The sequence below is a fragment of the Rhodamnia argentea genome, chromosome 7 (genome assembly GCF_020921035.1).
Source record: "Rhodamnia argentea isolate NSW1041297 chromosome 7, ASM2092103v1, whole genome shotgun sequence".
NCBI classification, from domain to species: domain Eukaryota; kingdom Viridiplantae; phylum Streptophyta; class Magnoliopsida; order Myrtales; family Myrtaceae; genus Rhodamnia; species Rhodamnia argentea.
The window spans coordinates 26,164,286-26,179,497 of NC_063156.1; the positions used below are offsets into that span (position 1 = coordinate 26,164,286).

Here is a 15,212-nt window from a genome sequence, read left to right on the forward strand (position 1 = left end):
AAAATCAAGTGACGGTAACGCGATTGCACGTGGTGATCCCCGCGTGAAATTGAATCGACATTCGGGAATGGTTACAAGGCCAATTGGGGAAAAAGAAAATTTTCGGGGAAAAACTTGAATTAGAACAAGTTAAGGGGCTTGCGCCTAATTAACGGAAAAAGAGTGCCCGACTAATAGGTTAACGTACGCCTCCGCACACGTTATCCTTCACTCCCAGTCCTTTTTATGTTCTAGCCCGACCCACATCTTTCGAAACCCTAATCATCGAAGCGCCTCTCTCCTCCTCCTCCTCCTCCTCCTCCTTCGAGCGATCTCTAAGCTTCCGAAGGTAAGCCCTCTCGGTCGCGTCTACAATCAGGCTACGAGTTCCCTATGCTCGGGCCGGTTCGGAAGATTTCGCAGTTTCTCTTCGCTTCTCACCCGTTCTTTGATCTGTACTTTGGCGTAGCTTCTGTCGCTGAAGGTCAATGTCGAGCTAATTTAGGATTTTTTTTTTCGCTCCTTTCTTCGTGGTGCTAGGGAAAGATGAGCAGCCGTGCGAGCAGGACTGTTTATGTTGGGAATCTACCTGGTGACATTCGCGAGAGAGAAGTGGAAGATTTGTTCCGCAAGGTTTGTCGAATTCTCGTCAGTCTTTTATTGGGTTTACAGATTAGCCGATGTTGGATTTCTTTTCATTTCCCTCTTTTTTTTTTTTCCTGTATGCTTTTTTTATATTCCATCGTACTGATGTATGTTTGAATTAGAGGTTTTTAGTGAGGAATTCTCCTATCGTAAGATAAGATGTTGTTCGTGGTGTAGTATGTGCTTCATTCTGTAGTCTCGGCATAAACGATGGGCATGACGATCTAGATGATTGTCAAATTTGTAACTTTAGGTTTGAAGTTTGAATCTTATGGCGATAGTTCTTCTCGGGCTTATACCCTTGGTTTGGTTATGTTAAACAACCACACAAAGTATGAATTATTTTTTTCCTGTACATCTGCTTTTTAATTATCTTGATTATGCTTCCAGTGTTCATACGTGCTATTTTTCTTCTTTTCAATTATTCTGTGTGATCTCGACTATTTCCCCAATGGGGTCACTCGAGTCAACAAAATTTTTTCTCTTTTTCCTTGCTAAATAACAATGCAGCCTGGATAACCACATGCTGATGATTGAACTGGGATGAGATGAATCGCAATTGAATGCCAACGTGCATTACATTATCTCTTTTGTCTCAGGTGCTGAGAAGAATGTTCTCAATCCATGAGCATTCGTTATCTCCTCTTGGTATAACAAGCTAATATATATCTTTAAGCTCCTCATTTACATTATGAATTTATGCAGATTGTGAACTTTTCCTTATGTAAACAAAACATGGGTAGCATCTGTCCTTTGGTGCATCAGTTTTTCTAAGTGTACTCAATTATCTTGCATAAGCGTGTTCCCTTAAAATATGATCTACGTGGATGAATGAGAAATAAATAGTTTCAGGGATGTAAGAAAAATCTTGATTGATGCTCTGCTTGGAAAATCAGGCGTCTGCGCTTTATCGGTCAGTACTATAGAGAATGTAGTGTAATCCTACTTCGTGATAAATCCTACTTCGTGAACTGAGATTTGTATTTACTCATTCAAATGATGTGAGCTGTGGAACAAGTGGCAGATGTCTTTGCTCTGATGAGTATACTTTCTGTCTTCCTTCTCTTGTTCTTCTCTTCTTGCAGTATGGACCAATAGCCCACATCGATCTGAAGATACCACCTAGGCCTCCTGGTTATGCATTTGTTGAGGCGAGCATAAGAATTTAAAGTTGCCTCCCACATTTCCTGGCTGGCTTCTTTTTTCTGACTAAGATTGTCATTTACAGTTTGAAGATGCTCGAGATGCTGAAGATGCCATCCATGGTCGTGATGGCTATGATTTTGATGGGCATCGCTTAAGGGTAGGCTTTCTTCAGAATGAACCTTTACAAATGCTCCCTAATTTACGTTGTGCGATTACTCATTCGTAACTATTTGTTGTATAATAGGTGGAGCTTGCTCATGGTGGTCGCGGCCACTCATCATCATCTGATCGCCACAGTAGCTATGGTGGTGGTCGGGGGGGTTCACGTGGAGTATCGAGGCACTCTGAATTTAGAGGTTGTAATCCTTCATATTATAGATTTGGTGGGTTTCTCCTCTTTTCCTTTGCATACAAATGGCTAATTTCCACACTCATTGTCATGCAGTCCTGGTTACTGGGTTACCATCTTCAGCTTCATGGCAAGATCTTAAGGTGAGAATGACCTGGATCTATCAATAGTTGTTTGTGGTATTCTTCCCTCTGTATTTATGTTGATGTGTGCATGTGAGGTTGATGTAATGAATTTATTCTTTTAGTTAGTTGATGCGTGCTTTCTTTGGTTAGGATCACATGCGTCGAGGAGGAGATGTCTGCTTCTCACAAGTTTTTCGTGATAGCAATGGTAAGCTGATAAGTTGTATGGATTACATGCAAGTTTTGTTGAAGTTCTGTTAAGTTTGAGGTATTAAAAGTTTAAATGTTATAATCAAAGATTTTATTTTTCACTGTGAAGTTGAATAGCTCCAATTTTTTTCCTTTGAGTCCATGATCCAGTTTTCTTATTGAAGGCAGTTACGTGTTTTAGTATTTAATGCTTTCTCATATGTGGAGATTGTTGGTTTTGCTGTATGCATTTCTTTTACTTTTCTTTCTCTTATTTTGATAAGGATGTTTGTTGATCTTGTCTTGAAGGCACAACAGGGGTTGTGGACTATACCAACTATGAGGACATGAAGTATGCAGTAAGTGTTTTGCCTTGTCATGCTTTAATTCGAATGTTAGGATAGTGATTTATTTGCCCAAGCTTGTTGGGATCTTTTAGTCATTCTGCTGATGAGATTGTCTTCATTTTCTTTGCAGATAAAGAAACTTGATGATTCAGAATTCAGAAATGCCTTTTCCCGGTCATATATTCGGGTATGACTTTTATGCTGTTCTTTTATCAGTTACCATCAGGTGCACACCTGTGTGCATGGATTTATGTAATTTAAATTGCTTTCTTATGTATGTTCATGTGCAGGTTAAGGAATATGATTCGAAGCGCGAGTCCTCAAGAAGTCCTAGAGGCCGGAGCTACAGTCGCAGTCCTAGCCACAGCCGCAGTCGGAGCAGGAGTGTGAGGTCTGGTTTTCATGAATCGTGATACATATATTTTTAATTGTCTTTCAGTTTTTATAAACCCTTTTCATTTAAAATGCAGCAAGTCTCCGAAAACCAAAAGTACACGGCGTTCACCTGCAAGGTCTCGATCTCCTTCACGCTCCCGCTCTAAGTCACCTGCCTTATCAGGGTATGCTTTCTCAGGCTAATTGGCTTAACCGTGGTTTGTTCCTGCATTTTTCGAAGCTTTATGCCTTAAAAGTGGTTATAATGCGAAAGGGATTGCAGATATGAAGTTTCAATATTTTCTTTCACAGTGGGATTTTGGCGGGGATTTACCTGACTATGCTGGGGGCCAAGTCACGGAATCATATATTCTTCTTTTTGGTTCTTTGAGTTTGATAATTAGGATCATGTTTTGCTAATGAAATACTGGAATTGGTGCTTGTTAGTTTGCTTTCTCCAATTAAGTCATCTTCTGTTCAATAATCTCTCAAGTTCAAACAGATGATGGGTCTAAGATGTCCTTTTTTTCCCCAACTAGTAAGATTCTGTAATTCTCGTGTAGCAGGCACGTGTGCTCTAACTATTGGACTCATCTTCTCATTATTCATGGGTCTTTACTATTTTTAAGGCATTATCCAATTAAATGTTCATGTGGTTTGATCTTATTTTGGAGATTATTTGATGGCTTTTGTGGGTGGGCTAACACTCGCATCACGATTAGGTGATCAATTCGCAGAATTTAAAACTGTTTTTATATTCATGGTTCTAGTCTGAGTCGCATCAGAACTCAAGTCAGTTAACTTGTACTTTGTTTTTCCTCCATGAACTATTGCACAGTTGGGGGTGTCTTGAAACTTCTTTCCAAATAACTGCTCTTTTGCTTTCTGTATGAAAATCATCTGTTCTCTTTTTATAGATATGGATATGGATATGGATAAATGCGGCAAACTGGGGATTCAATATTAGGATCTTGGTGGGATATGGTTCAGTTGCCTGCAACTATATGGTTGTGGAGGTATGATGTTTTCTAGACGGGCAGCTTTGGAAAGCTTCATGGTGTCTCTGTTCTAATTTAATTAGCATCACAATTCCATGGGTGCTAGATTGGGAACAAAGGAGATCATGGAATAACAGAGCTGGATTCTGTGAACTAGTTTCATTGGGATCTACTTCAAGAAGTCTCGGGCTAATAGGATGACAATCTGGACTCCTTTGGATTGTTTTGGTACTTTAGGGTGCATTTTCCTCATTTGTCTACTTTTCTGATCTTTCAGGATGATAAACTTGTTTCTTTTCCCCTTTAATTTATGCTATTTAGCTGGACTCATGATGGGTTTGATGTTTTTTCTTAAGTTTCAAAAGATTTACGGCTTAATCTTTTCGTTCTGAAAATGGTAATCTGACGTGGAAGAGGCATCAAGGCTCTTGGATGAAAGACGTGTGGATATTAAATTTGGTTCTTTCTGGAACTTTTGCAGATCACGATCAAGATCCAGATCACCATTGCCTTCTGTAAGTTTTTCTTTTGTGGGTATAGGCAGTCTTTTTAACCATGTAATCAATATCTTTTTAATATTTAAGTGGTTTGTATTGCAGTTTGCTTGATAGTGGCTGAACTTTAGGGATGTTGCTCCTGTAGATCTTCTTGCTAAAAGCACCAAAATATATTACATGATCCATCTATGATGGCTAAAAGTGAAGTTATAAGTAGTTTTTAGCTTCTGTTTTGGTTTTGATGGCAATAATTTTAGAAGTAAATGTTTAAATTGTTTAGAATCTCTTTTTTTATCCCTGAACTGGTATCTTGGTTGCATAAAGGTTGGTCTTTTTAGGTCTGTTATCTGTTTTGTATTCGTGTTTCTATGAGGTAATGTTGGCATACTGCAGCGTGAGAAACAACTGAGCAAAAGCCCTAAGAAGCGCAGTGCAAGCAGGAGTCCTAGCAGGAGCAGGAGCAGGAGCAAGAGCTTATCCCGGTCTTCTCTTTTCCAGCATTATAGTGTTTATTACTGTCGTGCTAACTTATATTTGCGTTTATGGAAAGAAGTGTTTATATATGTTGCTCACATTTCACGGTGCTTGTTGAGATTGCTTTGTCATCATCTTGTGTGTATTGCCATTGTCCTCATTCTGGTTTGGTATTATTGACAGGTGATAGGATTGCGGGGCTAGCTGATGAATGCGCGGACCTTGGAAGATGTGACCCAAATGGAGCATTCGTCTTAGCTTAATAATCATCTATATAATTGGAAGACCAGGTGTTAGCTTTCTGAAGACTGCAATATCAGGACGGTTCTCTGAGTGTTGTCAATTGCTTTATAGAACTCATTTAGTTTCCATGAATTCAAACTTGGTTCTTGAATATGCTGCTTGTAAGAGATTTGAACGATATTCATCTTTTCTGAACTGCATATGTATCTAGTTATGTGAGATTGTCGAATTTCATGGTTTTGACATATGACTTAAGTCTCCTTCGGTCAATATTATCAACGTTGTTGATATAAAGCTGTTTGCTGATATAACTTAGCGGACGGGGAGAAATTAGGGAACTTTGTCCTGGTACTTGATACATGATGCTTGGCTTCTGAAAGGGAAATGTCCGCTCTGGAGTACTGAAAACTTTCTGGATTTCTCTTTGGCATTGTACCATGGATGCTCTTGCACTGATACTCGGAGCCCTTGTTCTTTGTTGGGGAACAAAGTCCTTGCTGGGTGCTATGATTAATTTCAAGGTGCAAATGTTAGTTAGATGATTCGAACTCGCATGGCGTGGGTGGGATTGATTCAGCAATCCATGTGGCTCCTCTATTAGCAGTCCTCAGTGTAGGTAGTTTTCCTATTTATTTATTTTTTGGTCAGAAAATGCGACTTGCATTAGGAGATAGTTTACTTAACTTCGTGTGGTTGAGTACTCCAGAGCAGGCCTAGGGTCTAGGAAAAAATTAAAAAAGAAAAGCAAAAAATATAGATGGTTTAAAATATTATAAAGAAAAATTTTCAAATAAGGTCTCGAAGTGCCTAAGAGTCTGGAGTGGATTTTGTTAATGGTGTTTTCATCATTTATTATTTTTATTTTTATTTTTTTCTTCTCTCTTTTTCCTCTCTCTCCCCACCTCCCTTGCCACCCGGCAGTCCGGCATCTCCCTCCGCTTGGACGCTGATGGCCCGGGAAAAACACCTTGATCCTATCGAACACAGCGGTGCAGCAGAACGCTGCGGCCTCTGTATTCGGCGCCCTACACTACGACAAGCCCTTGGATGATGCCGTCGACAACGAGGAGCGACTCCCTGCCAGGCGATCGGACCTGAAAAGCCTCTGCTGGGCCATCTTCCGCAAGACCCAGTTCTTCCAATGGCCCGACCCAGAAGCATCCCGACGAGGGACGTGTTGAGGGGAAAAGCGCAGAGGGTCTGCGGCGTGGGTCGAGAAGGACCCTGATCGGTGCAGGTGGATAGTGACCGGTGGGTAGCTATGGTATTACCTTCTTCATATTTCGGTTAAATAGAAATAGAAAACAAAAGAAAAAAAAAAAAAAAAACTTGACGGCTTCATAATTTGCCCAGCATTCATCATCCGATTAGCAACAGATTTCTCCTGCATAGCGCTCGGTGGCGTGGCGACCGAATACCTTCTCTCTGGATGCACCGGGCCAGGTCTCGCAGACATAAATAAGATCCCTCTGGTCCTACCATTTTTACTAAGTCGCGCCTCGATCATTCGCAAGCGAAGAGCGAAAGAAGTTCAAGTGCGTCTCGAGATTCACTGTCCGCCTGCATGATGCTTCTTGATCTGCTGCTTGGCCTGCTTCTTGTCTGCCGCGAGCTTCTCAATCTTCTTTCTCTGCCCCTCGGCGACCTCCTCGAGCGCAGCGTACATCGCCTCGCCGTCGCCGTCGCCGTCCAGCAACCGCTCCATGACTTCGGGCCCTTCTCGAGCCACGGGGCCTCGAACTCCCTCGGCGCCTTCCCCCTCTGCACGTCCCTCATCAGGATGCCATGTCGGTTGGGCTACTAGAAGAACTGGTTCTTGCGGAAGATGGACCGGCAGAGGCTCTTCAGCTCCGGCCCCCGGGAGTTGCCCCTCGTCGAAGGCGGCATCGTCCAAGGGCTTGTCGTAATATAGGGTGCGTGAGACGGACGCCGCTGCGTTTTGCTACACCGCTGTGTTCTAGAGGATCGAGGTGTTTTTCCAGGCCGTGGTGGCCGGCGGCGCTGCCGCAGGGGAGGGAGATGCGGGACTGGCGGGTGGTAGTGTGTATGACGGGGGCGAGGGAGATGGGGAGGGGAGGAAGGAAGAAAAAGAAAGAAGAAAAAGAAAAAAAAAAAAAGAAAATGAAAAAATAGTAAGTGACGAAAATACTGTTCATTCAAGCCTTTTTATGAAACGGTTTAAATATTTTATGCCTTTATTTGAAATAAGATCCATTTTATGTATTTATTTAAGAAAATAAAGGTATTTTGAGTTCTTATTTGAAATTTTTTATTATAAAATATCAATTAAAAAAATTAGCATTAGCGTCAGTCAAATGAATCGAATCGATACAAATATAAAAAATTTAAAATTAAATTAATATAATCATAATAGGTTTAAAAAATTAACGTTAGCCTTTTTGGCCTCGATTTATTTCAGGCGTTCATGTAGTCACCTATCTGCTTACAAGTCCGTCCTGACCGAGTGTTAGACGTCCTTCGAAATATTAGTCCAAACTAAGACCGGGACACAACAAGATATAATGATCAAAAGCGAAATCTCACAAAACAACATGGGACCAGAACCGCGACATATCCCACGTTGGCTGCTTGTTGCTTGGGTAGATAAGAAGATCACACAGAGGGCGTGCTCTGCACGACATGGAAAAGACTGATCATGTGTCTAGAAAATCCAATCCGAGACGCCTAACCGGAATTAAGGGGTGCAGGTACACTCAGCGAGCCATTCAAATCAAGTGAAAAAGAGGCGAGGAAATGCCGCAAACCACACAAGAAGCATCCAAGAATCGCTTGGTCTACATGAGAGGAGTCTTCCTGGACCACACAGGATACCAAGTCGAGAACGCAAAACTTCTTGTTGTCTGTTAGTACATGAACGATCATGAATGAGAGAAGATGCCCAAGATTTTCTTGATAACTCTCTCTCTCTCTCTAACGCACATTCATTCACGAGCTGTGGATGATGAACTAGTTTTAACTTTTTTTTTTGTGTGTGTCTGTGACTGTCAGTCCAGCGTTTAACGAAAGACAAAATGTGGAGGCTCAGACTCTTGCTGATTCTTGCGGCGCAAGCAGCTCTAACTGCTGTCTTTGGAGCTGATACGTACAGCCGACACGACTTCCCGCCCGGGTTCGTGTTTGGTTCGGGCACATCGGCTTACCAGGTTTTAGCAACTTCCCACGTTGTTTCACTTCTGAGACAGTATTGACAAGTTTCGGCAGAAGTACAGCGAATGTTATCCGTGCGTTTGTTATCGACTTACATGTTTTGTTCATCGGCTGTGATTAACTAAAGATGTGTGCCGTGTGAGTATAATAGGTTGAAGGGGCAGCAAATGAAGATGGAAGGACGCCCAGTGTCTGGGACACATTCGCCCACGCAGGTGACGCTCAATCTATTTCATAAACATTCATAGTTTGTGGCAAAAACTGTTCTATCAGATGGGAAGGCAAGAATTTTCCCATCAAAGGATGAAAACACTACCTGCTAAACAAACTTAAACAGAGTTTAGCCGTGCTTATTACAGGGTACAGTTCTCCCAATATACGCCTACCGTTTAGTAGATCTCATCTAACCACTTCTGCTGTGACTAATGGCGACATCCTATGAAAACGAGAGCATTCTGTGACATTGCCATACTGGCAAAGCATTCGTGTCATTCGTGCTCAAGATGATTCTGCTGATCTTAGAATGTCGAGCTATCTAGCACATGACATCAGCTTCTCGAATCACAAAAGCAGTTATTCTGTTTTGAATTCTAGTGAAGGCAATAGAGTAGACAGTATTGTGGCAATTTTCAGTTAAACATTTGTTCTTTGGTTGACCATTTAACGAAAAGTGAAAATACCCGCTTGATTTTCCAGGTTTTGCAAATGGAGCAACCGGAGATGTAGCTTGCGACGGGTATCACAAATACAAGGTGCGGCTCTTGTCGACAGTTCTCCTCTTCCAAGCATAAATCACAGAACAAGATATCACATCGAGTTATTGAAAGCTAAATAAGTTTTTTACACTATTTTCCTAGGTCAAGGCTATATTACATGACCGCCTGGGGATTGTAATTGTATGTTTGTGGACTATGTTATATCTATGCATTGTAACGTACTTGCCTTTCTTGCAGGAAGATGTTCAGCTCATGGTGGAGACAGGCCTTGATGCCTACAGGTTCTCAATTTCATGGTCAAGACTCATCCCACGTAGGAACCTGCAGTTAACTTGGAAATTTAAGCTAACAGTGTACATTTTATATCCTTTTCTGAAGCATCAGACAACATCGATCTTTCTTTTTGTTCCTCCAGATGGCCGAGGACCTGTGAATCCAAAGGGTTTGCGGTATTACAATAACCTCATTGACGAACTTACTAAAAACGGTTAGTGCAGAATCCGGTTGAGAACTGCAAGTGAAGTTGATGCCAATTTGCTTACAGAGGTTTATTGCCTTGCTAAATTGTTTCTTTGATGATGTTGATGGGAAAGCAGGTATCCAACCGCATGTCACTTTATACCATTTCGACTTGCCACAGGAACTTGAGGACGAGTATGGAGGCTGGGTTAGTAATAAAATCGTGTATGTTCATTGATCCTTGCTGGTCAGAGTGTCAATCTTTTCTGCTCCTCCAGGGGATATAGTTAGGATTGAAACTATGTACTACTATGAAGAAGCAAAAATGCATACCTCAGCATGTTTTCCTGATACTGGAAACCAAAAACCAAATCATTGGTAGTGTCGAAAAATAGTTTGAAACCAAGACTTGCCTTTATTGAGAAGAAACTCTCCATTTCTGGTTGCAGAGAAGAATTCACGGCCTATGCAGATGTATGCTTCAGGGAGTTTGGCGACCGTGTTCGGTATTGGTCTACTGTGAACGAGCCAAACATTTTTTCCATCGGAGGATATGACCAAGGGATTGTGCCGCCTAAACGGTGCTCTCCTCCGTTCGGGTTCAACTGCACCAAAGGCAACTCCTCGTCCGAGCCATATCTCGTCGTTCATAACATCTTGTTAGCGCATGCATCGGTTGCAAAACTTTATAGAGAGAAATATAAGGTATACTAATTAGTTGCAGAAATGTCTTGTGCCCTCAGAGTGAAGAAAAATGTCGTTTCCCTGCTTCATATGTTTTGCGGCCTATTGACAGATTTCTAAGGCGATGGAAGCGAATTTTTGGCCTCTTTGATTCTTCAGATCCTGAATTTGTCCTTTTGATATGTTGAAACTAAAGGAAAGTCCATGATTTGGCTTTGGTGCATTGGCATGGTGCTGCAGGTGAGGCAGCAGGGTTTTATAGGTCTCAGCGTCTATGCTTTTGGGATTTATCCGCTCACGAACTCAACAGAGGACCTTAGTGCCGCGCAGCGCGCCAATGATTTCTTCATTGGCTGGTAGATTTCGAATTCTTATTGCTGCAGTTTTTTTCTGAATCAGCATGACTGCATTTCCTTGCTGGAAACAATTTCATGAAGAAAAGTTCCCAGGATTCTACTCTAATGCGATCAGTTACTATGTTGGCTCTACCCTTTAGGCCAAAGCCGATGAACACATTTGTTTCCTAGGAAAGTATTATGGCTCGCTCGATTATTATATCTGGTACATTGAGACACATTTGAAGGGGGGTTTTTATGCTAAGCCAGTAAAATTGTTAAATTCTTTAGATTGCTGATCCATTTCATCATATTCTTCATCCCAAGTAATTTCTCACTCGAAGTCGTGAGGATTTTCAAAAGCCCTCCAACACCTGCCATTGAAACATTTTCAGGTTGATGCATCCTCTGATATATGGAGATTACCCAAGAGTGATGAAGCAAAACGTGGGGTCTAGACTCCCTGCCTTCACTCCTCTCGAGTCGAAACAAGTGAAGGGTTCGACTGACTTTCTGGGACTGATATATTACACCTCCATTACCATCGAAGATGAGTCCAGCAGCCTGGAGGAAGAACCCAGAGACTTCAACCGAGACATGGCCGTGCGACTTATCAGTATGTTTTTCTACATTCGCATTGCCCTTTACGTTGCTTGCTTCAAGGGAAAAGCTTTGCTTGAAGTTGATGATGTTTCACTGGAGATTTTTGCAGCAGCAGAAATGTGAAAACTAGTGGCAGAATTAGCTGTCAAAGACATAAACTTAGGAAGCATTTTTATTTGCATAATTCACAACACATTACCCCGACGAGTGACCAAATACAGTGATGCCGGCCTTCGTTTTGGCTTCGTGAATAATATGTTAGCATTCGCATCGATGTCATGTGTAAATAATGGTAATTCCGCATGAGCGGACTACCGGAAAGCAGACAAGTTACCATGATCCTTGGACATTTTGTTGTGCTTGAGGAACATTGCTAATACAGGGACAGTCCGTATCTGACTCGCTGATGTTTTCCTTTTCGGCAGCTGGTGGAAACCCATCGCAGTATTTCGAGGTGAGAATTGATGTCCTAAGCCTGCAAAGTTGTGATCTTTCCTGTTTTCATCTTCTTCTCCATCCCCCCATGGTTCGTTTGCAGTTTATGTTTTCTCATCCAATCTTTACGTCTCCGTCCCATGGTTACAGATGCCGATCATGCCGGAGGGTCTTCAGCAAGCGCTCGAGTACTTCAAGCAAGTCTACGGCAACCCTCCTCTCCTCATATACGAAAATGGTCTCTCTCTCTCTCTCTCTCTCTCTCTCTCTCTAAAATCAACTCTTGCTTGCCACAAGGATCCGAGCTTTTGCTTCTCGTGAATCGACTCTGTTCATAAGATCACCATGCATTGCAGGGCAGCGGACTCCGCGGAATACAACTATGCAAGACACGGAACGGATTAGCTACATTCACGCGCATATCGGAGCGGTGCTCGACTCCCTGAGGTGTGTGATTCTAAAACTCAGCCAAATCCTTCAGTCTCTGCAAGAATTTTTTTTTTTTTTCTGGTTGTGATGAAGACCTACCTGGATCGTTCTCTGCTTTGTTTTGTTATTTTTGTCGGTCCAGGAACGGGTCGAACACGATAGGCTACTTCACCTGGTCCTTCCTAGATGTGCTCGAGGTGTTGGACGGCTACGAGTCGAGTTTCGGCCACTACTTCGTCGATCTGGACGACCTGGATTTGAAGCGATACCCGAAGCTGTCTGCGGGTTGGTATGCCCAGTTCTTGAAGGGGAAAAGGGTCGGTCCGGAACCCGGTACACTCATCGGAATCGGGAGCAACCCATCTATTGCCGACAGCAAGTGAAAGCAAAAGCTAGTCAGTAGTCGCAGCTCAGGGAGCTTGATGTTATTCCGATGCCCGCATTCCGGACACAAGACTTGTGATCAATGTTATGTTTGGTTGAACTTCTTCTCGCCTTAGTCAGATCGGTGATGTATGGATATGTATCAATAATCGACATATTTGAAGCAAAAGTTTAGAAGCTGCTTCAGAACATAGTCTAGAGACTGGTAATAACACTGCAATTCTAGTCACCTCGTATGCACAAACAGAACGCAACCAAGTCTATCAGAGAGAAGAAAGTCATTTGTTGATGTCATTACGTGCACACTCTTAATGACATTTATGACTTTACACAACTGCTATCGGCGATAGGGTTCAGCCTTCGATTTTCGGCCTCTTCACGATCAGCACGGTGCAATGGGCGTGATGAGAGCAGTAGTCGCTGACGCTACCCAAAACAGCCCTGCAGGGATAAGCACGTCCTTTTATCGTCAAACGTCGCAAGGGAAAAGAGAGAGATCTACAAAAACCCGTCCAATGTAAGCTCGACTAAACTAACAACCGCTTCGCTCTCATGGTAAAAAACTTGGCAGTCCCATTAACATGTGCTGAGCGGGGGAACAGGAAAGAGAACATGACTTAATTTGCCGATAGAACTTCTAAAACTCTCTTATCTTCTCCGTGAGCTTTGCCTTTAGGATACAAACTGAGTAAAGCGCGCATACCTTTTTATAGTGCCATGGCCGTGACTCCCGACAACTAGTACTGAAGCACGATGCTTTTGCACGGCATCGCAGAGAACGTTCCTAGCATCGCCCTCCATCACTTGGAAGGTCACATCGTGAACCTGCACGAGATCACCAAATGATAGACCGTCAGATGTTAATTTCCAAATAAGTTCAGATCCCCTGAGGCCCATAACACCACAGGTATTGATCCACAGGTACATCACATCTCCAAATTGTGCACTGGCAATAAGAAATCTCAACAAACTCAGGGGCATCACTTGCGGATGCAACTCGATTAAAAGATTGCCTTTTCACATCTAAGCACGTAAACTATAAGGAGAATCATCTTTTTCGATTATCTTTCTGGCCACGAGGTATCCAAGGCCAAGCTCCGAGAGTCCACTTCAAACTATTACAAAGACGCTATCAGTGAAAATGCGGTTACGGTCACAGCCTTATTTCGATTTGGGTTAAAAGGTCTGTCAATCTTGAGATCCTATCTATGTAGACCTTGGCACGCCCGATCAAACGCAAAACGAGCACGGACATTATAAGAATGATGACGAAAAAACACACTGCAGACACAGAATTTTAACTGGTCATGTGCTGAGAGAGGTCTGAAGCAACTTACCGATCTGCTGTTACAAATGTCCTTGGCCTTTTGCATGACCCAACCAGCTATTTTCCTCAAGTCGGCATCGACTATCGGCAAGACCTCTATTACTCCTGCGATATCTTCAAGTTCAGTTACAAAAAATCACCACAAAATAGCTCACTCTACATGAGTCCCCCGGGAAGCACCTCAATAGAAAATAGTAAATGCTCAAAGTTACAATTAACGAACAATAACACACGGTGCGCCAAAAGACAAGCTGCGGATTATGCAAAGCTTATACATTGGAAATGCACCAGACTAGAGATCCTAAAAACACTTCGCTTCAACCGTTTTAAGTCATAAAACGGTTGGAACAAGTGCCACCGTACTTCTTTGCACGAATTTCAAATTATGTCGCATCTAATTTGCCGGTGAAGTACTGTTCCTAACAAGTTTTAGGGCTCAAAATCTTATCACAAAGCTTTGCTTTCAGCGGATCGAAAGCACTTTTCTGTTCTCAAATATTTTCCTGGACACGTTGTTTAAAGGTTCCCCGCATCCGCACGGGCTGCTGACATGATGATAGCTCCTTGCCGCATCGGCATCGCTGAGGTTTGTATACTCCGGGTGACAACAGGAAAAAGATTTAAGGATTACGTTCTACCAGGAGACGAAATAGTCATTGCCGACAAGGCGGTGGCAAATATTGGTGCTCTGCATTATACTACGACTTCCGGTACATTTGCTTCTATTCCTAATGTAGAGATCAGCGGTGAGGTTACCGGGACCGGCGAGGCCGATAGCAGAGGCAGGGCTGGGCTTGGCGTGGACGACGACGAGCTTGAAAGGGAAGTGAGGAGCGAAAGGCACGGAGAAGTGGTCGAGGGTCCACTGGAGAGCGTACCAGCTGAGCTCGCTCTCGTCCACCCCAGCCACCATCACTTCTTGTTGTTGCCTCTCTTGTTGTGTCTCCTCCATGACTGTCAGCTATTCCTGGCTCGCGCTTCGCTCTTTCTGCCGACTTCTGAGACTCTTCGATAGTAATCAGACGCTTCTTTATTGAAATTTATTACGCGTAAACCGACAGACTGAAGCAGCTGACACGAGGAGGTGAGGAAGGTGGACGAGAAGAGTTGACGTGGCTTTCGACAAGCTTTGAGAGAGTTTGAGAAGCCATCTGGAATCTGGAATCATCGAGACAAGGGGAAGAAAAAAGAGGGGGCGTCACATGTCGCCATTTGCGACAACTAAAACCTCTCGTGGGTTCAAAGAGAAACTACAAGTAACGTTGTGAAAGCCCACAAAAGAGCCCCACTTCAAGTCCTGACAAG

The 15,212-nt window shown here is 42.8% G+C and overlaps 3 protein-coding genes across 10 annotated transcripts; 2 read left to right on the plus strand and 1 right to left on the minus strand.

Moving 5' to 3' along the window:
* Positions 1 to 211: 211 nt before the first annotated feature.
* On the plus strand, positions 212 to 5,624 carry LOC115742388 (serine/arginine-rich-splicing factor SR34). 7 transcript variants are annotated; one of them, XR_007199282.1, is made up of 16 exons: positions 256 to 328; positions 520 to 612; positions 1,710 to 1,775; positions 1,853 to 1,927; positions 2,015 to 2,126; positions 2,216 to 2,262; positions 2,395 to 2,452; positions 2,743 to 2,792; positions 2,911 to 2,967; positions 3,071 to 3,171; positions 3,251 to 3,345; positions 4,072 to 4,171; positions 4,260 to 4,381; positions 4,635 to 4,668; positions 5,044 to 5,132; positions 5,308 to 5,624. XR_007199282.1 is itself a non-coding variant. In XM_030676638.2 (14 exons), exons 2-14 carry the CDS (start codon positions 526 to 528, stop codon positions 5,309 to 5,311), a joined length of 870 nt encoding a protein of 289 aa, XP_030532498.1. In that variant the 5' UTR covers positions 212 to 328; positions 520 to 525; the 3' UTR covers positions 5,312 to 5,624. The 7 variants fall into 7 exon arrangements, 1 of the variants encoding a protein (XP_030532498.1); XR_007199281.1 differs by having other exon boundaries at positions 4,072 to 4,381; XR_004015554.2 differs by having other exon boundaries at positions 4,260 to 4,668.
* A 2,250-nt stretch (positions 5,625 to 7,874) lies between these two features.
* LOC115742382 (beta-glucosidase 11) lies at positions 7,875 to 12,749 on the plus strand. Its single transcript, XM_030676629.2, has 13 exons — positions 7,875 to 8,531; positions 8,687 to 8,750; positions 9,232 to 9,287; positions 9,489 to 9,564; positions 9,667 to 9,738; positions 9,848 to 9,935; positions 10,160 to 10,415; positions 10,635 to 10,750; positions 11,125 to 11,345; positions 11,758 to 11,786; positions 11,918 to 12,005; positions 12,124 to 12,214; positions 12,339 to 12,749. The coding sequence occupies exons 1-13, from the start codon at positions 8,400 to 8,402 to the stop codon at positions 12,577 to 12,579; spliced, it is 1,530 nt and encodes a 509-aa protein (XP_030532489.1). The 5' UTR covers positions 7,875 to 8,399; the 3' UTR covers positions 12,580 to 12,749.
* LOC115742393 (universal stress protein PHOS34-like) lies at positions 12,724 to 15,077 on the minus strand. 2 transcript variants are annotated; one of them, XM_030676654.2, is made up of 4 exons: positions 14,664 to 15,077; positions 13,918 to 14,003; positions 13,284 to 13,405; positions 12,724 to 13,021 (listed from the first exon to the last, which is right to left on the minus strand). In XM_030676654.2, exons 1-4 carry the CDS (start codon positions 14,857 to 14,859, stop codon positions 12,934 to 12,936), a joined length of 492 nt encoding a protein of 163 aa, XP_030532514.1. In that variant the 5' UTR covers positions 14,860 to 15,077; the 3' UTR covers positions 12,724 to 12,933. The 2 variants fall into 2 exon arrangements, with proteins under 2 accessions (XP_030532514.1, XP_030532513.1); XM_030676653.2 differs by having other exon boundaries at positions 13,918 to 14,012.
* Between the last annotated feature and the right edge of the window lie 135 nt (positions 15,078 to 15,212).